Here is a 25,413-nt window from a genome sequence, read left to right as displayed (position 1 = left end):
CTAAATTCAGTTGCTATTTATTTTTAGATATAATAATCAACACTCAAATAACATATTGTATGCAAACATACAAACTACACATAAGGCAGTTCTTGCATTGACTTCTAAATCTAATTACAAAATTATGCTTTTACTCCAATTCGTTGTTGAAATATAATAATTTACACACAGTGGCTGGCATTTTTTTAATGACAGATTTATTTAAACATACATTAAATAATTAAGACATCACTAACAGGTTAAGTAGAATATAATGAATATATAGGCTAATATAGTGCATAAATTTGGCAAAATTTCTCTAGCAATGAATCAGCTATGGACACTAGTGTTGGACAATATATTGGTACTAGAAAAGTATCGCGATACCCTGCTATTAAAAACGGTACGATATGAAATTGTATTAGTACTGGTACTTTAAGAAGGACAACACTCTAATAAGAGTAGAAGAATGGTCAGAAATTCCCATAAACACACTCCTAAACCTTGTGGCAAGCCTTTCCAGACGAGTTGAAGCGGTTATATCTGCAAAGGGTTTACGGATTAAGAATGGGATGTCATTAAAGTTCATGTACATGTATAGGCAGGTGTCCCAAAACTTTTGGCAATATGTGTATATATATATTTTTTTATTATTATTATCAGGTTTTAATTAGCTGAAGAGCTGTGTTCTCAGTTCTGTGTCATTTATGCCAAAAAGCAAAGCCAAAACAAATGAAACGGTCAGTGTCTTACAACAATATTGGTGTGACGGTAAAATTCAAAACAGCTGTATACATTTACATTACTGAAAGCCTCATGAGGCTGTTTGTGTTCACAGATAGAATAGAGTGAGTGGGCTGACAGCACAAGTGACTCATAAACAGGCTGTGGACTGTGGAGGTGGATTGAAACCAACAATGCTTTAGTGCAATATTACCTAACACATTGCCATACGCTTGTTTAATCAGGATTTAACACTGTAAATCTTGTACTAATGTTTTCCTACAGGACTTTAAGAATTCTCAGACATTTACATATGGATTATCATTTACATTATGCATTATATACACAGTATATCTGATATTTCTGTTCAATATTTAATGACATTTTTCATTTGCTATATACATTATTTGCTAAAGTAGGGATATGTAATTATTTACTGTAAAAAGTTTAAGCGTAAATTGATTTTTATAAATATGTTCTTGTTTACCCTTTTTAGTTTTGTGTATATTTGATTTCACGTGCCTCATCATTATTGTCTTATTATATCTGAAATATTTTCAGAGCCATATTTAAAAATAAAGGATATATATACTTTAGTCTATGTCAGGCTCTTTAGTATTGCTTTGTAAGCTAGGCCTCTTATTATTGATATGACTGATATGTTCCAGTGATGCTCTGTTTTCATGGATATCAGTTATGAACGTTACCTGCAAATACTTGACATTTCATTAATAAACAGCATGCACTGCACTATTATGAAGTGTCATCCATCATCCAGACACCCATTCATTCATACACCCATCTATACATACACACATCCATCCATACACCCACCCATCTATATATGCACACATCCATCTATACATATACCCATGCATCCATGCATCCATCCATCCATCCATACATACATGCGTACATTTGAATTAAATATTTAATTAATTAAATGTATGTATATATTCATGAATGGATGCATGTATTAATACATCCATCCATCCATCATCCATCTATCATACATACATGCATCCATACATTATGGACAAATGTATTGGGACACCTGACCATTACACCTACAGGAACAATAAATACATCACATTCTAAATACATAGACATTATTATGGAGTTTGTCCTTTGCAGCTATAACAGCTTTTTTGCAGCTTTTTAACAGCTATGCAGCTATAACCACTTTTCTTAGAAGGCTTCTTACATGATTTTGGAGTGCTTCTGTTGGAATTTTTGCCCATTCATCCAGTAGAGCATTTGTGTGATCAGACATTTATGTTGGAGGGGAAGGTCTGTCTCGTAATCTCCGTTCCAATTCATCCCAGAGGCTGTGGCACATCCACACATATCTCGCTGCCTGTGCTGCTGTCTGCCCCTCTCCTAGTATTATCTTAATTTTTTTTTGCTTCAGTCATGGCTGTAGAGTTCTTTATTAAGTTTGATTTATTTTTATGTAGAGGTTGATTGATTTAAATCTGTGACAGTGAAGGAGGAAGTGTATCTCTGTCTCAATCTCTCCTGTCCTACAGTGAGCACACACTCTTTGCTCTCTAGATAACCAGCTCTTTCTGTGTCTGCCGGTCTCAATGGCTAGACTGTGCTCACTGAACATGTACTTGCTTAGGATCAGTCTCTGCTTTTTGTCTCTGACACTCTGGAGATATTCTTCCAATTCATAATTTGATTTTAGGGTTCAATAGAATTGTACTTTACTTTGTGATCCCAATGTTCCAGATATGTATTTTTTAGATTATTTGATAATTTGATCTATTTTGATGTTTGGGTTTGAAGCAGTGCTGGTCTGAGACTGGTTAGTGTTAGTATATTTAGTTAAGTTAGTAAGTCTCAGAACCAGCTGACTGAGGGGACTTTTTTTCAGGGTTCAGTTCTTGGGTTTTTAATGCTCTAAAGTGTAGTGATTCTGTGGGACACTTTTGGACACATGGATATTTTTTTTGCATATTAAGGGGATTGCTGTATGATCTCCTTAGTCAGACAGGCATGTTTAGCCCTTTTTGTGTAAAGTGTGATTGTTTAAACTGTCACATGTAATCAAATGGCATGTGAATGTGTACCATGAGCCTTATCCCACTCAATGTGTTCTTTCTCTCAAAGGCATTAGTTTGCATTGACCTGCTTGCTATAGCTCCTCACTGAACTGGAGACCTAATCCCCCAGGACCAAGTGGCACTGGGTGGACGTCACATGTTGGTGGGATGTGGGTGAAACAGGAGCAGTTATCATGGGTCTAGACAGAGCAGGGCTGCTCAATCCTGAACCAGAATTGAGTCCTATCTCTAGTCAAACACATCTTAAACATCTAACCCAGGGCCCATTTCATATGCTATCTGTCCTTAATAGCATGCAAGGTTATAATTCGTTTATTTAAGTTTAAATGAGTGTGGTTCCTGAATGGTTTATTGTTTCTAGTGTATTTTCAAAGTGTCTATTCCCACAACCTCTTAAACTGCAGAAAGAGTTTGGGGTGATTGTCTGAAGGCTGAAAGTAGTAATGAATTTAACCAAATGTTATAGATGTTAACACTTTCATACACTGAACAAATTTGGTGTAGAAACAATTTTCACTCAGAAGTTGCTAGTAAATTTCACAAAATAATTACAAAGAATCGGCAAGTAACACATTGAATAAAAGACGACATTTTAAAGTAGAAAGACTCGTAAAAGGTACTTTATTTAAACCTTTTTTTACAGTCCATTTAAACAAATAGTGTGCAACAGCTTGTCTGTTATCAAGATATGATTTTAATGGCATGGTCATCTTTTTGCATGTTTGCAACATTGCTAGTGAAAAGTTTACAAACAGCTCCTCAATCTTAAAGGATAAGTTTACTTTAAAATGAAAATTACCCCATGATTTACTCACCCTCACGGCATCCTAGGTGTATATGACTTTCTTCTTTCTGATGAACACAATCTGAGTTATATTAATTCATATCTAATGCTTCATAATGGCAGTGAACGGGGCTCAAGAGTTTGAAACTCAAAGTGCATCCATCCATCATAAACATACTCCAAGTCCGGTGGTTTAATAACGCCCTTCTGAAGCGAATCGATGGGTTTTTGTAAGAAAAATATCCATATTTAAAATGTGTGACATTTTACTTTTTATAACATGTTAAATATGGATATTTTTCTTACACGCTTCAATAGGCTTCAGAAGGCCTTTATTAACCCCCCGGAGCCGTGTGGAGTACGTTTATGATGGATGGATGCACTTTTTTGAGCTTCAAACTCGTGAGCCCCGTTCACTGCCATTATAAAGCTTTGAAACATATGCATATTTATTAATATAACTCCCGATTGTGTTCATAAGAAAGAAGAAAGTCATATACACTTAGCATGTCTTGAGGGTGAGTCAATCATGGGGTAACATTCATTTTAAAGTGAACTAATCCTTTAATAATACTGATTTTCCCTAATAATAGTGAAGTCATCAAAAGTGTAAAAAAACATGAACATTAATGCTTGTGACTAATAGAATTCTGAGATTTCTTTGCAGCCCAGATCAATTGCTCAGCCTCAGTTGAATATTGCTGGCAGGTGTGTTAGATCAAGGTTTGAACTGAAGTACCATAGTAGATTTCCAGGAGCACCCTGCTATAGAGAAGAAGAGGAGTGGAAAGAGCGAGTGGAAAGGGGCAGAATCAGCTGTGTGGTTCTTTTGATCTTAGCTAGATTGACAGAAATAGTCTCGCTCCAATGATTCAGAGCTTTTTTTATCTGTGTCGGTCTCTTTTCCTATCTTATGCATGAATTGCTCCTTTTTGGATTGTGTTTTGTGATGGAGCACAGTTTTGTTTGATTTGAGAGATCCGACTCTTTCTGCTCCGATATTAGCTCTGTCTGTGTGTTTCTGTTCATTCATGCTAAATCCGTGTCAGGACTGGGTAAACCCCAGAGGGGACGCACGCACACTCCTACTTTGAGTTCTTCTGAGAGGGAAAGACTGTAAACTCGCCAAAGGAATTTAATAAGCAATCCTGGCGGTAGAAAAAGAAAGATTTATTGTTCTGACCATAAGCCTGTCTTACGTAATTCAAAGGCAAGGCAGAAAGAAAAAAAAAATCCTGATTTAATCATACACTGTTTCATTTGCCCTGAAATGGTAAATCTCATTTATTTTGTCGTGAATGTCAAACCGCTTAAACTCAACACAAACAAGATGAGAGCATATTCTGGGCTGAAGTTTACTAAACACGTTTTTATAGTTGTCGATCGGTGGCAGGTGACGCAGGTATTACCACCATCATGGATGCTGTTGTCCCTACTTCAACCCTGTGTGGAAATGACCTTTTGCCAGTGTAGTGTAGACTAGTTAAAGTAGTTAAAGCTGCGTATTGATCATGCTTCAATATTGATGAATTATTATTGTCCTACTTACTGGGTCTGTCTCATGAGAACAAATCGATTTACAAACAAACCAGACCCACAATGGTTAAAGCAACATTGACTTTTTCTTATTTTAACACCAGACTGAGGACAATCTAGGTCATTCTACATCTGTTACACCAAATAAATATCCAGGGATTTCCAGTACATTGTGTATCCTGTACACAATGTTAAGTTTTGAGGTGACATATTTGCATTGTACTTACTCAAATAAGTACTGAGTAATAATAATGAACTACATGCACTTTTCTATAGAGTTACAGTTAGAGTTAGGGTTTGGTTAAGGGTTGGTCAGCATAATTTACTGTTATTACTATAGTACATTACTAAGTACATGTAGTAACGTGTAACTGTCACTTTAAAAAAAAAGTGTTACCGATCTCTATAAATATTTTTATAATTTTTAGGGTTTTATAACCTATTTTTATTTAGAGATTGTAAAATATATGTTTTAAGAATTACGTTTTTATATATTTTAGGAATTTAAAAAAATATTTAGTTTTTTTTTTTTTTGGGGGGGGCAATTCTTTATTTTATATATATTAGTATATGTAATTGCATCCAAATGGAAAGATTGTTTACACATAATATATGTGTGTGTACTGTGTATATACACCCACATGCATGTGTATATATTTAAGAAAAGTGTATATTGCTATATAAAATATGTATACTTCTATATAATATAAATTCTATAATACATACAGTTTATATACATGCAAATATTTCTTAAATATATACATGTATGTGTGTGTATTCAAATATACATCATAATTATACACCGTACACACGCATATGTATTATCCCCATGCTGGTTCTTCACAGCCCTCTTTTGAAACCCTGGGAATATGTCTTAAGATCTTTTTCTGTCTTTTTCTTTCTCAGAATTTGCGAAAGATGGAAGGAGAAACAGAGGAGCCTGCCAAAGATCTGAATGAGCTGCAAAATGATGACTGGGTAAGAGCAATCCCACAAGCCCATTCCTCCTGAATGCATACTAGTGCTGAATGCATTCAGACTGAGCTCTGTTAAGAGTGTGCATTGGTTCATGACGTGTTTTTCCACAGGCACGGTTTTGGGTGCAGGTGATGAGGGACCTGAGACATGGTGTGAAGCTGAAGAAGGTCCAGGAGCGTCAATATAACCCTCTAGCCATCGAGTACCAGTTCACGCCTTATGAGATGCTCATGGACGACATCCGCTCGAAGCGCTACAAACTTCGCAAAGTCATGGTTAGTGTGCACATGTTGAATATATGACTTGATGAATCCTGAATTGTCATGGGTTGCATGACTCCACAAGATATGCTCTGAAAATATCCTCCTGGAGTATGGAGTCAGCATCTGTGATCAAATTGTTTTAACTTAATTTGTCCATTAACAAACAAGAGTCACTTTTTCTTTTGTTCCAACCGTACAGTTCAATTCGCTTTTACTGCTGTTTGTTACAGAGATCATAAACCACAACAATGTTTACTTTGCTTATCAGAATTCAAGCAGGCTTATTTCTGAAGCTGCAGAAATGTTTTATAGGGTTGAACTGGATTAAGTGAATGACACCGAAGTCAGTATATCAAGATGGCTGGAGGTTATTGTTTAGAAATAGACGTATAAGGTTGCAAAACTTTCAGAGAGCTGCCACGTCAGTCAACTCATTACATGATAGGCCCATTTGAACCGAGTGAGGTAATAGGTCACATTTTTATTCAGCAAACACACCTTTGTCTCCAGTTATTAATGCTGAGACAATAGCACATAGCTGTCACTAATATTATTTTGATGCATTCTTCAGACAGACAGACACTCGTTTGAAATGCGTCTGGTGCATTCTTTTCTGACTCGCTGCAAGTGACACAGACTTTGGGTTTTAGTTCACTGACAACATGTGCTTTTTGTGAAGAGCCTGTCTGCCATTTGACCCCTGCTGTGCTTCCTTTTTGCTGTAGGTCAATGGTGACATTCCTCCGAGGTTAAAGAAGAGTGCCCATGAGGTCATACTGGAGTTCATTCGATCCAGACCTCCACTGAATCCTGTGAGCATGAAAGCATACAAAAATACACTGACTTTTGGTCATACGTGAGCTGGAGTATCTTTAAAATGAAATGAATCTATTCATGCAAATTATACACCTATTACACAAAGCTTTCAATCATTGTGCCTTTGTGTGTTTGGATGCGCTTTAAGGTTTCTGCTCGAAAGCTAAAGCCTCATCCTCCAAGACCTCCAAGTCTCCATGAACGTATCCTGGAAGAGATCAAGTCGGAGAGAAAGCTGAGGCCTGTCTCACCCAATATGCTCCGTAGAAGTCGACTTGGTTAGTGCACTTTCACAAACTTGTTCACATTATGTAAGCATATGACTAAAAACATAAACTAGACTACATATACTAATAAAAAACACTGCCATTTTTAATTCTGGCATTATATACACTACCAGTCAAACATTTATGGACATCAACTCTTTATTTTTATTATTTTACAATTTTACAATAATATGAGAACTATGTAGTGACCAAACATTTAGCTTTTCTTTCACTAGCTAGTCCAAATTGTCCCAAAATAAAAATTAAAACATTACATTATGGAGATATATATATATATATTATATATATATATATATATATATATATATATATATATATATATATATATATATATATATATATATATATATATACATACATACATACATACATACATACATACATACATACATACATACATACATACATACATACATACATACATACATACATACATACATACATACATACATACATACATACATACATACATACATACATACATACATACATACATACATACATACATACATACATACATACATACATACATACATACATACATACATACATACATACATACATACATACATACATACATACATACATACATACATACATACATACATACATACATACATACATACATACATACATACATACATACATACATATGTATGTATACATATACATACATATACATACATACATACATACATACATACATACATACATACATACATACATACATATATATATATACATACATACATACATACATACATACATACATACATACATACATACATACATACATACATACATACATACATACATGCATACATGCATACATGCATGCATAATATGTGAATATTTATTATTATTTTTTTTAAGATATTCAAATGCATAATATTTAAGCACAATCAATCAATCAATCAATCAATCAATCCAAAAAAAAATATATATATATATATATATGTGTATATATAGTTTATCAAATAATCAAATAGTCAAACATTTATGGACATCAACTCTTTATTTTTATTATTTTACAATTTTACAATAATATGAGAATTATGTAGTGACCAAACATTTAGCTTTTCTTTCACTAGCTAGTCCAAATTGTCCCAAAATAAAAATTAAAACATTACATTATGGAGATATATATATATATATATATATATATATATATATATATATATATATATATATATATATATATACATACATACATACATACATACATACATACATACATACATACATACATACATACATACATACATACATACATACATACATACATACATACATACATACATACATACATACATACATACATACATACATACATACATACATACATACATACATACATACATACATACATACATACATACATACATACATACATACATACATACATACATACATGCATGCATAATATGTGAATATTTATTATTATTTTTTTTAAGATATTCAAATGCATAATATTTAAGCACAATCAATCAATCAATCAATCAATCAATCAATCAATCAATCAATCAATCCAAAAAAAAAATATATATATATATATATATGTGTATATATAGTTTATCAAATAATCAAAAGATTTTTAATATCATGGGAAACATTTTAATCAAGTGTGTCCTCAATTTTTGACTGCTAGTGTTCATCATTTATCAATGCACCATTTCTCCATGTTTAGCGTTTTGTGCACAATTTTTTTTCCAAATGCATTCTATTCATATTCTATATGCATTATTTATTTTAAATTGCATTGTATTTACACTCACAACCTAGCTTCATGCTGTGTTAGTTAACATAATTATCCAGTATATCCGTCATGTGGAGGGAGGTGAGTACTGTAAGTGTTGATGTGATCGAGATTGACCTCAGGTCATGACAGACAGCAGTACAGATGTGTGACAGTGTGTTATTCTCATGCATGGCTGCTTGTGTTACACTGAACCATTTGTGTTCTCTTACAGTGTCTGTAGTACAGCCCTGTGTCTCTAACCCTGTGCTGCCCATTTTGTTAACAGCTGTAAATCTATAATATTCCTCACCATGGATTGATGTTGTTAAAATGTATTTATTCACATTGTTACGCAACATTAGATTCATGTACCATACTAAACATCAGCTGCATTGACGTTTACAAGGTTATAGAGAGGGTACATAATCCTAATAGTGTATATGCCCTGATATTTGGTCTCGTGGTGGTATTTTGCTGAAGGATTCAATTAAAGATTCTAAGGTTTTAAGTTGAATGTGTGCATATACATAAAGACCTCTAGGCTCTTTGTGTGGATGATTGGACAGTTATACAAGCACGAATCTGGCGATCATTATATCGGACTGATCCATGTTGGATAAATGTCTCACATTTAAGTCGCTTGCAGCAGACTTAAAAAAGCTTATAGTTTGCATGGATGTATTTTCAGTTTGTGTGGTGAAAAGAGTATTGTTTTCTCCATCTGCCTAAAGAGACAAAGTTCAGTGTCTACAGTCGATAAACCTTTAAAACTTAAAGGAGATTATCATGAATATCTACTGTATATGTTATGTAAATAGTTGGACTGTACTGCAGTACTTTCTCACATTATAACTTTAGGTTTACGCAATGTAGTGGCTGCCTGGTGCAAATTTGTGAGAGTAAAATCGTTCTTGATCTTATAATCGTTTTAAAAGTTCAATGTATGCCACTGGTAGTGTGAATGTGCTTTACATTATATATGTTGTCAGTGAACTTCACCAGTCCTCAGTTTCGTAATGTGAATCGTAGCTTTGCCAGTTTTACTTGGTTTTCTGATATGAAATTGTAAAAATAACATTACCTGTAAATTACCTGTTGTTTGGCTGCTCAGTTGTAGAATTGTGTTCCTGCTTGTTAACAGATTTACAGAACGGCATCCTTTATATCTGACACTGAATGCATTTACATTGAATGCCTTGTTTTAACCCATGGCTTTATTTATCTTCTCCTCCCTCTCTCTTCATCCATGACCTCTGCCTCTCTCTCACAGTAATGCGTCCTCTTAGCATGTCTGTCAGTTTTGACTCATCAGGTAAAGACTTCACTGTGGCTTTACCGCTGTTAGCTTACTGACCCTTTGGCTTCTGTGATTGTGCCTGACCTCCTCAGTTGCTCCTACCCTCATGTCACACTCCTCTGGTGGTGGGGTTGTGGCATTTAACCTGATCAGAGGAGGAAGAGGACAAGGCAGTGCCTCCAGTCTAAAGGAAACATTAAACATTTTTACATTATCAAGATTGCGAGACTATTTAAACCAGGTTTGCATTCTGGAAAGACTGGAATACACTACACAACTTTTACCCCTATTTGCAGTCTGAACAAGTTGACAGCTGTTCACAAATATCAGAGTAAGTCTGCAGATTTTGGTCATTGGAGTTTAGAGAGATTCACGTAGTGTATGGATACAGACTCTGAGTCCATTCAGTGTGAGGATATCAAATATGTTTTAAGATGATTTTTGAACACGTATTGAGTTTGTTGTGTTCGGAAGGACTTGAAAGTCTGGTAGTGTGTGATCCTCAGTCATTTACACTAAGTCTACAGCTTGAGACTGTCTACACTTGATGCGTGTAAAAAGCGACCACTGAAAATCCGTTCGTTTGTCAGAGGTAGCGTGAGCACTTGAAGTACTTCAGAAATCGAAAGGGGCATCAGTTTATTGTTGGGAATTTGTTGTCACGTCGCATCCAGTTTAGACAGCATCACTTATTATAATGGGCTTTATGTGCTTGTGTCGCGCCGTGGTATGGTTTTTGTAAGTGTGAATGAACTTAACGCCAAATTTTAGACTTTGTCTGACAATAATATCATATCATATATCTGGTGTAGACACGGTGTTAGTGTATGATGGACAGTGTTTCTCTGTTGTATGATGCCTAGTGCTTTAAAATCTGTTCAGATATTAAAAAGTCATGTAGTGTATTCCAATTTCAAGATAACTTGCCTTAGTTTACTAGCCAATTTTAGCTGTCTCAGGTGTATAAAAGTTTATTCTGAAACTTCTGGCTAACCAATTTCCATAAACACACTCCTAAACCGTGTGGAAAGCCTTCCCAGAATAGTTGAAGCTGTAATAGCTGCAAAGGGTGGGCCAACTCCATATTAAACCATACGGATTAAGAATGGGATGGCATTAAAGTTAATGTGCATGTAAAGGCAGGCGTGCCATAACTTTTTCCAATATAGTGCGTATTTTAAGATTTTATTTTGTCATTTCTATTCAGTGTTTGTTGTTTTGTTTTTTTCAAATGCCATATCCCAAAATTTGCATATATGTAAATATTTGGATGGAAACATTGCTACTGACAGCATTTTGCAGCAACATAATTCATTTCCAATAAGAGTTGGCAATTTCTGACAACATGAGTGACAGCAAGCTCAGTTTTTACGCAAATGGAAGCAATGCAGAGTTAATCACTGTCAGTGTTTAGTGAATAAATCTCATTAAGCACGCTGCATTTCCTTCCCTCGCAGCCTTGTTTTCATTTGTGTTATATAAAACAAACCATATACAACTAAGGTCTATAGTTTTTAATCTAAAATAAAAGCCTCCAATATGGCTGTTTGCACTGGACTTTCTCTATAATTCCTTCCTCTGCTATAGTGTTTTCCACCTCCATATCCCACTAATCCCACTCTGTTATGTATGTCTGCTGCTTCTGTGTGGCTACACTGTGTTTGTGCTTTGTGCTGATGTCACAGTCACAAGTGAGCCTCAGAGCTGCTGATTGGTTAACCTAAGTGTGGTTTACACTCATATATTAGCTTACTCTGTGAATGTCAGGTACAGAAAGACCTGTTTTGTGCTGTCGGGGTCATATTGAAAGATATGTTCCTTTTTAGGCGCAGGCAAAAGTATGAGCACCCCACAGGACTTGTTCCGAAGCTCAGGTAAAGTATTCCTGATGCAAGCATGACTGTCATATCGCCTCTGAGCCCAGTGCGAGAGAAATGCCTGGGTTCTGAGAGCGTGTGTATGAATCAAACACAGATCTCACAGAATTCAGAATGAGGATTAATCTAGTTTAAGAGGGGTTATGTAACTGAGTCTGCAGGCATCAATATTTAATATGCTGCAATGTTTATTTTTATACTCTGCCCATATAAAAAAAACTATTTTCTAGAAATAGATCGATGTATATTTGTTTTCTTAATATAGAAATTATATAGTATACTGGTCTCCTATTATCTTAGATAATCTGATTGTATGCTTTTTGTTGTGTGAGAGTCTCCTGCATTGTATGTGATTTTAAGTCTGTATGAGACATCTAGTGTTTGGTGTCTGATATTTCCACTTCCATTTCAAAGTTTGGGGTTTAGGTTTTTAATAAATTATTACGGTAACACTTTACAATAAGGTTTCATTAGTTAACATTACTTAATGTATTAACTAACATGGACTAACCATGAGCAGTACATTTGTTACTGTATTTGTTTAATCTTTGTTAACGTTAGTTAATATAAATACAGCTGTTCATGGTTTGTTCATGTTAGTTCACACACAGTGCATTAACTCATTTGTATTAGTCAGTGTTGGGCACGTTACTTTAAAAAAGTAATTAGTTATAGTTACTAGTTACTTCTTACAAATAGTAACTGAGTTAGTAACTGAGTTACATCATTATAAAAGTAACTAATTACCAGGGAAAGTAACTAATGTGTTACTTTTTTTTTCCTTCAAATGTTCAAATATGTCAAATAACTTGGATGCCCCCAATATTAAATATGTTAAATGAATGAATTGGACACTAAATAGAATAAATTATTATTATAAAACATTGTACATTAATGTACACTATTGTAATGTTGCTGTGGGACAATGTGAGAGACACCTGTCAAATTCAATACATTATTGTAAATATTATCAGTAGACCTACTATAGTGTAGGCCTACATATTGTGTAAATATTATCAGTAGACCTACTATAGTGTAAATATTGTGTAAATAATATCAGTACTTCTTTACTACTCCTCTGGTAGTGGAGCTCACGTTATCACCTGGGTTTTTAGCCACTAATGTTGTGGCTGTGATGACGTGAGGCTTCATTAGATTAGAAATAGAATTACTTTCCACCGACGTGGAGAGACTCTTTCTTCTTGGGCATAAGCTGCACGTTACAATAAACATTCTTACCTTTCACCTCAACGAGGGAAAAGTAGCGTTTATACTTTCAGTTTGCGAAAGCTACCTTTGAAGTCGTTGGACTGCCATCGCTGACTGGGCATATGCATGTGCGTCATAGGTGTGTGTGTGTGAACTCAACCTATCAACGCGCGCGCGTTGCGCGTTGCAGGTCCGACTGACAGAGAGCCTGTTCGGATGAAAACCGCTTCAATGAGCTCAATTATAGTAACGCCGCATTTTTTCCCCTCAGTAACGCTAACGGCGTTGTAACGGAAGAAACAGTAATTCGTTTGATTACTCGTTACTGAAAAAAGTAATTCCGTTAGTAACGCCGTTTATCTATAACGCCGTTATTCCCAACACTGGTATTAGTAAATGTTGAAATTAACATTAAGATGAAATAAATGCTTTATAAGGGCAGTTCATTATTAGTTCATGTTAACTAATGTAGTTAACTAATGTTAACTATTGAACCTTATTGTAAAGTGTTACCATTAATACTTCTATTCCGCAATAATGCTTTAAATTGATCAATAGTGACAGTAAGGACATTTGTAATGTCACAAAAGATTTGTATTTCAGAAAAATGTGGTTCTTTTGAACTTTATATTCATCAAAGAATCCTGAAAAAAAAAGATCACTGTTTCCAGACAAAATATTAAGCAGCATAACTGTTTTTAACATTGATAAAAAATAAGAACTGTTTAATAAAACCAACTCAGCATATTAGAATGACTTCTGAAGGATCATGTGACACTGAAGACTGGAGTAATTATGCTGAAAATTCAGCTTTGCCAGGAATAATTTACATTACTTACATATTTATTTATATTATATTATATATAATTCAATATAGAAGTTATTTTTTAAATTGTAATAATATTTCACAATATCACTGCTTCACTATATCAAATAAATGCAAATTTAGTGAGCATAAGGGACATCTCTTAAAAACAACGACCCCAAACTGTTGAACCGTAGTTTATTTAAACGTCATCAATCCTTGGCCATTGTGACTTTTTGTGTCTGTCACACTGTGACCTTAATTGTTTTCTATTGACTGATTTTGTGAATTACACTATTTTAATTCATTATGGACATCAACTTCATTTCATCACTATATTCTACTGTGCATTATCTTTCACCAATGCCACTTAGTCCATCTGTTGCTGTGTGCTGTTTTTTACAATTTAAAGCACATTAGATGTATGATTTGAAGTCCCTTATAGTGAAATATGTGGCATTCGCTATGTAGTAAAAAACGGCTTCTTTCACAGTATATCCATGAATGTCTAAATGGAGTAACTCATGCACCTTAGGAGTTCAGCAACACGGCAAGTTGCCATGATGGACAACATTTCCAGTTTTCCTTCCTCACTTTCCACACTGACTGTTTAGAAACTTCTTAGCTGTCGAAGAAGAAAGTTTCTTAAGACATACTATGGCAACCAGACAGATGGGTTTTTAGTGCAAACAATGTCAATGCGAACAATTTTGAGTTCTCAAGATCAGATTCGATAAACAATTAGTAATTGAGTGCAGTGCTCTAATGTGCCAGCCATTGCTGTCCTGATTGGTGTCTGATTATGTCCATCCACACACAGACATCCCTGACGGACCCCGAAAGTTGGCCATCAGCACACTGTCCCTGGCCAATGGCACGTCGCCAGCTCGGAGCCCCGTAAACGGTGTAGCCGAAGGTCAGCCGCTATCCCAGAGGAAGAGGTTGCTCAAAGCACCTACGCTGGCCGAGCTTGACAGCTCAGACTCTGATGTGAGTGTGTTTTATATTTTCTATATTGCAAGAACTCTGCCAAAATGTTGAACCAGACTTCTAGGTGACTCCCGTGGGAGTCAATCTCAGCATGATTTTTAGCAATAGCTTCTTTTTCTTACTCCAGGAGGACCAAAACACTCGGAAATCCGACAGTAGCTCCAGCATATCCACCTCACTGGTTGAGGACACATCTCCAGAGTCTGTCATGGGCAAAAAGAGTAAGAACCATCATGAAATATACATACATTTGTATTTGCAGTCCAACAAAAACATGTCATTGACTCTGGTTCTTCTTCAACTGAATTTTTGCACTCTATTTTGTCTTTCCCTAGTTCCCCCACAGTTCCTGCCCATATCTTCCACTCCTCAACCTAACAAACGCTTCGCTCCTCAGAGAAGGCATTCCATAGAGAAGGAAGCTCCCACCAGCGTACGGCCTTTCCTGCCTCCATCTCGCCAGAACTCCAAATCTCTGGTAATTGACACAACTTTCCTTTAGCTCCATGTTTTTGACATGTTTCAGCGTGCAAAGTTGTTTTTCCTTGTTGAGTGGATCCCAGGACAGTAAATGAGAATAAATAAGCATAGAGCATTGAGTTGGCTACAGGCTGTGGACAAACTTAACTGTCCTGAGTCTTGTGAAAGTATAATTAGATTCTCAGGATTCTGTCCAGTGCTGCAGCATTGCAGGTCCTGAGTGTGGAGAGAGAGAGTTAAAGGAGAACTTGTGCTTTCATTTTCAATTCAGAAGCCCAATTAAAGGCTAATCTATGCCATACAGCTGCTTAGGGGGCTTGGATGTATTGTTAACGGGCACTGACTGCCCTAGTTTCTTGTCTCATTCACACATTGAAAGCAGCTGCGCTGACGACAATAATGACTTGCACTACCGTTCAAAAGTTTGGGGTCAATACGATTTTTTGTTTTGTTTATAAAGAAATTAATACTTTTATTCTGCAGTGCTGTTCTTTTTAACTTTGTATTTTTCAAGGAATCCTGTTGATACATGTATTGCCATTTCCACAAATATTAAGCAGCACAACTGTTTTTAAACTATGATAATAAGAAATATTTCTAGAGCAGAATATTAGAATGATTTCTGAGGGATCATGTGACACAGGAGTAATGATGCTGGCAACTCAGCTTTACCATCGCAGGAATATAGTACAATTTAAAAACGTATTAAAATAGAAAACAGTTATTTTAAATTGTAAGAATATTTCACAATATTACTATTTTATTAGCCTGACGTCGTCATACTCAGATTCTAGTCAGAATATGAGTCTGATACTGCTCCATTGGGCTGTGATTATGAGGCGTGCACTCAATTGGATAGACCTACAACCAATCAGAGCAATAGAGCGACGCATAATTGTCAACAGAACTCTACTGCATGCACTCTGGAAGAAGTAGAAGAAGATGAGTGTAAACTATCTTTGCCGGTGTTGTAAAAAAGAATTTACATGTAGTACTTACCAACACAATCATCATTTTTGAGAGAAATAGTAAAGGTGAATGCATATATGAACAACTTCTCCGTTCGGGATTAGAACAAATTCAACCCAAGCGCTCTTTGGGGACGTGAATGATTACGTCACTGTTGATCATCTGTCCATTATCGTATAGAGCCCGCCCTGACAATTTGATTGGTCTGAACAGCTCTGGTTCGAGCATAGTTGTTCCACAACGGATCAAGTCCAGACCGGACTTCCCGACCTCAAATGTTGTGGGCGGGGCTAAGTTCGACTGGCATCCAGGCTACTATTTTATTGTATTTTTGATCAAATAAAAGCAGCCTTTGTGAGCATAAGTTTCAAAAAACAAAAACAAAACGTACCCTTAACTTTGAACGGTAGTGCATCATATAATCTATCCGCCTTGATAGATGAAGCTTAACTTATGAAGAACTGACTTCTTCTTACTGTGTTTGGTCCTGCCTAAAAGTACCGTAATTGATCAGTGCCGACTGCGAAACCTCTGAGCTCTTTGACCGGTTGTAAATTTGACAATCACTGACCTTTTACAGGAAAATAAATGATTCTTAAACAGTTCTAGATAGTGAGTGATACTGTAGTTTTATTACAGTATACTAGATAGAGAGCTGTAACGGCTTTGCTTTCCTTTCCTGCCTTACACTGAAGCTGTCGTCAGACAACAAGGTAAAGCACACATCTTCCACATTCTCATGCCCACAGATTCTGTTGCATTATGTTGGAGGGAGTCATTTCATCACTATTTCATCTGCAGTGAGATCGCTTTATCAGTCTTTCAGTTGGGCGGATGCTTCGTGTGTGCATGTTGCACAATGTTGCATGGCCAGTAGGGAAATCTGCAGAAGGAAATGGCCCGACACTAAAATCGCTTCAGTTACCCGTCATCAAGATGATTTTATGATCATAATGGAAGAGACAACATTGCTCAACAAACTTCCTCCTTTTGAATAATGCTCAAGTTATGGGCATCATTCAAAGAGTGTCAGATTTTGATGATGATAATAATAACGATTTAAATAAAAAGGTGAAGTAAGAAATAATGTAGAGATGGCATATTTGCAAAGTAATAATTATATTACATGATTATTAGAAATACCAGTGTATAGATATGCCTAATTTAAATTTATTCCCATGTATTATATTATATTATATATTATATTAACTATATTATATTATATTACATGAAATACCAGTGGATAGATATGCCTCATTTTATTTTTCCCCCCATTATTTATTATTTGAAAGGTGAGGTAAGGAATGATGTAGAGATAGCCAGTCATATTTGCAAAGTAATATTTCTATTGTATTATATTATATTTATTTCATTACATGATTATTTGAAATACCAGTGGATAGATATGTCTAATTAAAATTTTCCCCCATATATTATATTATATTATATTAATTTTATTATATTATATTCATTATATACCAGTGGATAGATATGCCTAATTCAATTTTTTCCCCATATATTATATATTATATTATATTACATGAAATACCAGTGGATAGATATTCCTTATTTTATTTTTCCCCATAATTTATGATTTGAAAGGTTAAGTAAGAAATAATGTAGAGATACCCAGTCATATTTACAAAGTAATAATTATATTACATTATATTATTATATTATATTTATTATATTACATTATTATTTGAAATACCAGTATATAGATATTCCTCATTTTATTTTTCCCTCATAATTTATGATTTGAAAGGTGAAGAAAGAAATTATGTAGAGATAACAGTCATATTTGCAATATAATAATTATATTACATTTTACATTACATTACATTAATTACATTATATTATATTATTATAGTATATTTATTACATTTTTTTAAATACCAGTAGATAGATATGCCTCATTTAATTTTTTTCCCCCATAATTTATGATTTGAAGGAATAATGTAGAGATAGCCAGCCATATTTGCAAAGTAATAATTATATTACATTACATTACATTATTAGAAATACCAGCAATTTACTTAAAGATATCCAGTGTGATTTTACAATAAGTTTGTCTTTACTTTCTTTCTTATACTGGCTTAGTGTTACTTAGACTTTCTGTCCATTTAAAATATACTTTCATTTATTTTTAACATTTACTTGTTTTTATAACATTTATGGAGCATCAGTGACACTTTCTGTTTTTGTACATGAAACTATACTGCCGTTAGTTTTCAACAAATACCAAATAAAAGCCATGTTGTTTTCTTTGGTCAGGCTCACGCATTAGGCAGCGGTCGTGTGGTATGTCCTATCAAGCTAAATATTACTGATACTACACTAACACTGCGTGACAAGGGGCATAAAAGCCAATATGAGTCTGTTTTGTAAGTTGACAAGACATGATTTGTCTTGTCTAATGGTAGTTAAGGTGATTGAAAGTGAGTATTAGAGATGGATATTGGCTTTTATGTGTGCTTAAATTAGTGTGCCTCATTAAATTGGGTAAGGACTAGTCCTGGGGCGCCGTGCATTGTTTTAGCACAGAGCATGAAGATTTCCATTCATCTTCATATGCACATTTTGCATACAAGGTTTGACCTATAGAGGGGAATCTTGCATAGCAACATAAACAGAGAGTTTAGCAATCCATTGTTGAATTAAATTTTTTGCTTTGCCTCCATCATCATTGTGTTGTGGGTTTTGTTTCGTGTCGTGTTTGGCCGAGGGTGTAACCCTGCAGAGTCTTGATCTAGCATGTTGTAGTTTATCCATCCCTCAATCTTTGGGTGTAACAGCATGGCATGTTTAAATATGCAATGTACCCTTCAGCATGTTTGTGAAAGTGATGTGTTTGTTTCAGGAGGAGTTCTGCTACCCTGTCGAGTGCCTGACTTTGACCGTCGAGGAGGTGATGCATATCAGACAGGTTCTTGTTAAAGCAGAGCTGGAGAAGTTCCAGCAGTATAAAGATGTGTATAATGCCCTGAAGAAAGGAAAGGTACATTTTCTCCACACTTGTACATTCACTGCCCACTATAAATGTACATTAGCCCACGCTTTATTGAAATACTCTGCTATGATGCTTAATAATTCTGGCAAATCGCTACAGTTAAGTGTTTAATTGCGCAAACTATTCCTTTAGCTTTGCTTCTCATGTCGGACGAAGAAGTTCTCGCTCTTCACCTGGTCCTACACCTGCCAGTTCTGTAAGAGGTGGGTGGAGCTTTTCATTTAGAAATTTAAATAACGAAAACAAAGTAACGATGTGCAGTGGAATCATGGTTCTTCTCCTTTTCCTCTCACAGGCCTGTTTGTTCACAGTGTTGTAAGAAGGTAAATATACCATCTTTAACTCATTTCTACTTTTGCATTAATATAAGATATAAGAGGACCTATTATGCTTTTTGCACATTTTCAACTTTTTTTAGTGTGTAATATTGCTGTTTGAGCAAAAAGGTCTGTAAAGTTAGAATATTCACTCCAAAGGGAGTTGTTCTCTATATCAGTGCGCACTAGGGATGCCACAATTTTCAATATAATATTGAACCGTTCGGTACTGAATTTTCAGCAGCCATTACTCTAGTTTTCAGTGTCACATGATCCTTCAGAATTAATTAAATCATTAATATGCTAATTTGGTGCTTAAGAAACATTTCTTATTATCAGTGTTGAAAACTATGGAAGCTTGTTTCCTCCTTTTTTCCTTTGCAATTGCAAGTCAGAATTGCAAGATAAAAAGTCTTTTTTTCCTCAGAATTGGACTTTATAACTCGCAATACCTCACAGTTCTGAGAAAAGAAGTCAGAATTGCAAAATATAAAATAGCAATTGCAAATTATAAAATAGCAATTGCAAATTTATATATCGCAATTCTGCCTTTTTTTCTTGCAATTCTGACTTTTTCTTGCAAATACGAGTTTTTAATCTTGCAATTCTGACTTTATAACTCACAATTCAGATTTTTTCCCCTCAGAATTGGACTTTATAACTCGCAATACCTCACAGTTCTGAGAAAAGAGGTCAGAATTGCAAAATATAAAATAGCAATTGCGAGTTTATATATCGCAATTCTGCCTTTTTTTCTTGCAATTCTGACTTTTTCTTGCAAATACGAGTTTTTAATCTTGCAATTCTGACTTTATAACTCGCAATTCAGATTTTTTCCCCTCAGAATTGGACTTTATAACTCAAAATTGCGAGTTTATATCTCGCAATTCTGACTACTTTTCACAGAATTGTGAGATATAGACGCGCAATTACAAGAAAAAGTCATAATTGCAACTGACTTTTAAAATTCGCAATTCTGACTTTTTTTCTCTCAATTGTAAGTTTATATCATGCTATTCTGAGTCAGAATTGTGAGATACAAAAAGTTGCAATTACCTTTTTTATTTTTTATTCAGTGGCGGAAACAAGCTTTTATAGAAAACCATTATTTTGTGCTGCTTAATATTTTTGTAGAAACCGTGATACATTTTCCCCCATGTTCTTTGATTAAAGGTGCACTATGTAACATTTTTTCAGTAAAATACCACAAACAGTTTTATTTAGCAAAAAAGCTTTACTCTCACTGCAGTGTGCAACAAGTGTCATAGCAGCTACCGAGCGTATGCATGAGTAACGTCATAACATCATTTTCAACACACTCAGATGTATATAATATGATAAACAGAGCTGCGTTACCTCATACTCATGACCGGAAAAGCGGAAATGGTCCCGGCGACTGTGGCATAATAAAAGTCCCGCTGCTCGCGAGGCGTGTGTTGCGTTCATCTTATTAACAATCGTTCCAGTGGTTCCTCAGCTCCACAACACTCGGTCCAGCTCTGCTTCATACTACAGTAACGTTAAAGGGTTAGTTCACCCAAAAATGAAAATTCTGTCATTAATTACTCACCCTCATGTCGTTCGACACCCGTAAGACCTCCGTTCATCTTCGGAACACAAATGAAGATATTTTAGTTGAAATCTGATGGCTCTGAAAGGCCTCCATTGGCACAATGGCACTTTACACTCTCAAGACCCTTAAAAGGTACTAAAGATGTCGTTACAAAGTCCATCTCACTACAGTGGTTCTAAAATAATTTTATAAATCGGCGAGAATAGTTTTTGTGCGCAAAAAAACCCTAAATAACGACTTACATAGGGATGACGATTTCAAAACAAGGCATCATGAAGCTTCGAAGCGTTATGAATCAGCGAGTCGAATCAGCGGTTTGAATCGCCAAATTTCAGCAGTTTGGCGGTTTGACACGCGATCCGAATCATGATTCGGCTCATTGATTCATAACGCTTCGAAGCTTCATGAGGCCGTTCTCGCCGATTTATAAAGTTATTTTAGAACCACTGTAGTGAGATGGACTTTGTAACGACGTCTTTAGTACCTTTTAAGGGTCTTGAGAGTGAACCGTGCCATTGTGCCAATGGAGGCCTTTCAGAGCCATCAGATTTCAACTAAAATATCTTCATTTCTGTTCCGAAGATGAACGGAGGTCTTACGGGTGTCGAACGACATGAGGGTGAGTAATTAATGACAGAATTTTCATTTTTGGGTGAACTAACCCTTTAATAATCACATCCATGAACATGATTTCTGCCCGAGTCCTATCCCAAATCTTTTCCAACGTAGGAGTGATCGGCTGTGCCAAACAAATCTCCACAATCTGAGCAATATGTGTCTTGGACCTGATGTACATAGTCAATAACATTTACCGGAGATGGTGACGGTCCGAAAGGGTGAAACCAATTCTCTCTTTTAAAAAAGGAGGTGAAGACCACATGTCCCAAGATTCTGCACTCAAAAGTGGCGTCATCAAACTACGCCTTTGTTTTGAATAGGCGACCTCTAGCGGACGGAAAAGTTACATAGTGCACCATTTAATAGAAAAAAAACCAACAACTGCAAAACTTTATTGGAAATATAAATATTTTGTAACTTTATAAATGTTTTACTGTCACTTTTGATCAATTGAATGCATCCTTGCTGAATAAAGGTATTAATCTGTCTGACCTCAAACATTTGAACGGTTGTGTGCATTTTTTAAAATTTGCTAATGACCTCATATCCTCTCATCTCAGATGAAGTTGCCCTCCAAGCCCCATGCCAGTCTGCCCATCTCCTCTCTGGGCCCCAGCATTCTGCCCAAAAAGGAGTCTGGAGCATCAGCCCTGGCAGAGAAAACCTCTTCCACATCCAGCCACAAGCGCAACAGCCTTCAGCGTTCCATGTCCAGGTGAGTTTCAGAAATTGAGGGGGGTTCATATCATCTGTACCATAGTAAGGGCTTCTAGTAAGATTTTTTCTCGTCACCGATCCCTCTCAGATCGTCAAAGCACGGTGAGCGCTCGTCCTCCAAAGACGAGCTGGAGCTTCCCGAGCAGTTCACAGAGGACTGGAGCTCCATGGACGTCTGCGTGGACTGCAGGAAGTTCATCAATGACATCATCAGCAACAGCAGGCGCAACCAGACCACCAAACGTGCCCGTCTGCACCGTAGGACCCATTCCGTCTACATGTCCAACACCAGTTCTTCCCACTTCAAACCATCTGAACGGACTATCAAAGAGGTTTAGGATCCCAAGTGCTTGGAATCCTTCCTATTAAAACGTTCCTGTTTATACGGTTCTCACCTGTTGTGAACGTGCCAGACCGAAATAAGCTTGCTATGCGAAAGGTGTTTTGTCACGTATGACAGTACGGCCCCTTTTGTTAGCTTTGTAACGTACCTTCGATACCTCTTCTTTTCCATTTAAAAAGTGCCAGAGGTGAAGGAATAAAGCCGTCCCTCTTCCAGCATGAGTCCTTAAGCACCAGCCTTCTCAGGAAATGGTTTGTTTCTGTGATTTAAAGGTTTGGAATGTAGTTTAACACACTTTTTCAACTTATTTTGACCAGCTTTTCTCAAAAACAGATGAATCGGAATTGACACCGAATGAAATGAAAACGACAATGTGAAAAAGAAAACGCAAGGCTGCTTTGATTTCTGAAAGGAACAAGGCCTGAATGTACATTTTTCAATATAGTAAAGAAAAGTGGAGTTCAAATGTATGTAAATAGTAGCTGAATGATCAGCCTAAATGTTATAGATGTAAATAGGCATCCAAACGGACTCATTTGTCCCCTTTTAGGAAGAACATGTCGACCAAGAGACTGTAGATGAGCTCAGCCTCCACAACAGTTCAAGATCAAGTCTTACCAAATGTTTTTCTTATTGTTCGTTAAAATCGCTGCTGTAATAGTGACATGGTCCGAACGAATGGCGTTTTAGATAATTACAGAGAGTACTTACAGATATATATTTTTCCTCCGTCTGATGGCAATGTTTTTGAGCGTTTAGTCAAAGACGAAGGTAAAGATGTGTTTTTTAGAGCGGATGCTAAAAGCTGTAGTGTTTCTTGAAGGAGTGATCGGCTGTGCCAAACAAATCTCCACAATCTGAGCAATATGTGTCTTGGACCTGATGTACATAGTCAATAACATTTACCGGAGATGGTGACGGTCCGAAAGGGTGAAACCAATTCTCTCTTTTAAATAGGAGGTGACTTTTGTAGGATATGTTGTTTATGTACATGCTGTATATCCGAATCTCCTCTGATCCACTGATCTATAAAAATAGGCTCCATTGTTATAAAGTTATGATTTATATTATTAATAATGGTTTTTATTTTTAAGTGTCAAAATTTTGCTTTTCTTTTCACTCATATATTTTGTAATTTTTCACTTCCATGTTTATTTTGATGTCTTAAAACTGTGTAAATTAAGTTATATTATATTATGAATTACCCATGTTGTGCAATGAAAGACCCCAGGAGTCTTTAACATCTCGTTATATGAAGGTACTTAAGTCATGTCAGGGTTTTTGGAAAGACTTTTTTTTTCAGCTTTTCCTTCATTCAAAAAAACACGCGCACACTTATAAATACACATGAACTGCAATGGTATACAGGCTTGTTCTTCTGTTTTGTGCAAAACTGACTGTACTGCCTTCCTCTAAACTAAAGAATGATTGGTGTGCATGATGAAATCTATGATTTTTTTAAAACAAGAACAGAATTGCCAATAAATAAAGCATTTGAAATTTGAACATTGCATTGCATCATTACACTGGCATTGATATGTCAAGGAATAATTGTCTCTCGTATGGGAGATAACATTACTAGGATATATTAAAAAGGTAATCACATACCTCTAAGGAACCCTAATAAGGAAAAATAATATTATGAGTGAGGGTGTATTTAATCATGCTGGCAGTTTCAATGAGATTATACGAGATGTCCTCAAGCCTCAAGATAATGCAAACTTTTCCACATATTATTACCTGAATATGGAGCCTTTAATGGCATGTATTTTTTGAGCTAGTGACAAACTTATGGATTAATTGTAGGGTTTCTAGAGTCACTTGGGATGTTTTCTCCTTATAAGTTTGACATTTGACTTTCCAACTAGCAGTGGATGCATGATATAAACTATTGGGAGAGTGACAGGATTGCAATTCTCCACTAGAGGGCAGAAAAACATCACTTTCAACAGCTGACTCTTTTAAAAACGTCTGGCATATTCTACATTTCTTAAACAGAATGAGCAGAAGAATATGGTGGTTGTTAGTGAAAATT

The 25,413-nt window shown here is 35.7% G+C and overlaps 1 protein-coding gene across 5 annotated transcripts in view; it reads left to right on the top strand.

Annotated features, from left to right (window-relative positions):
* The window catches only part of spire1a (spire-type actin nucleation factor 1a), a 63,132-nt gene extending 38,250 nt beyond the window's left edge, over positions 1 to 24,882 (top strand). The window contains exons 5-19 of one of the 5 annotated variants that reach the window (XM_079829773.1): positions 5,998 to 6,069; positions 6,180 to 6,344; positions 7,058 to 7,144; positions 7,297 to 7,426; positions 10,444 to 10,485; positions 12,297 to 12,344; positions 15,182 to 15,351; positions 15,479 to 15,572; positions 15,687 to 15,829; positions 17,496 to 17,513; positions 19,661 to 19,798; positions 19,943 to 20,013; positions 20,106 to 20,133; positions 22,879 to 23,033; positions 23,124 to 24,882. In XM_079829773.1, coding sequence (XP_079685899.1) covers positions 5,998 to 6,069; positions 6,180 to 6,344; positions 7,058 to 7,144; positions 7,297 to 7,426; positions 10,444 to 10,485; positions 12,297 to 12,344; positions 15,182 to 15,351; positions 15,479 to 15,572; positions 15,687 to 15,829; positions 17,496 to 17,513; positions 19,661 to 19,798; positions 19,943 to 20,013; positions 20,106 to 20,133; positions 22,879 to 23,033; positions 23,124 to 23,373 — 1,611 coding nt within the window. In that variant the 3' untranslated portion in view covers positions 23,374 to 24,882. The remainder of the gene's footprint in view (positions 1 to 5,997; positions 6,070 to 6,179; positions 6,345 to 7,057; positions 7,145 to 7,296; positions 7,427 to 10,443; positions 10,486 to 12,296; positions 12,345 to 15,181; positions 15,352 to 15,478; positions 15,573 to 15,686; positions 15,830 to 17,495; positions 17,514 to 19,660; positions 19,799 to 19,942; positions 20,014 to 20,105; positions 20,134 to 22,878; positions 23,034 to 23,123) is intronic. The other 4 variants (XM_079829775.1, XM_079829774.1, XM_079829776.1 and 1 more) reach the window with 4 other exon arrangements.
* The last annotated feature ends 531 nt before the right edge of the window (positions 24,883 to 25,413 follow it).

This window comes from Gobio gobio (genome assembly GCF_949357685.1).
Source record: "Gobio gobio genome assembly, chromosome: 11".
Taxonomy (NCBI): Eukaryota; Metazoa; Chordata; class Actinopteri; order Cypriniformes; family Gobionidae; genus Gobio; species Gobio gobio.
This window is presented reverse-complemented; position numbering and strand designations above follow the sequence as displayed.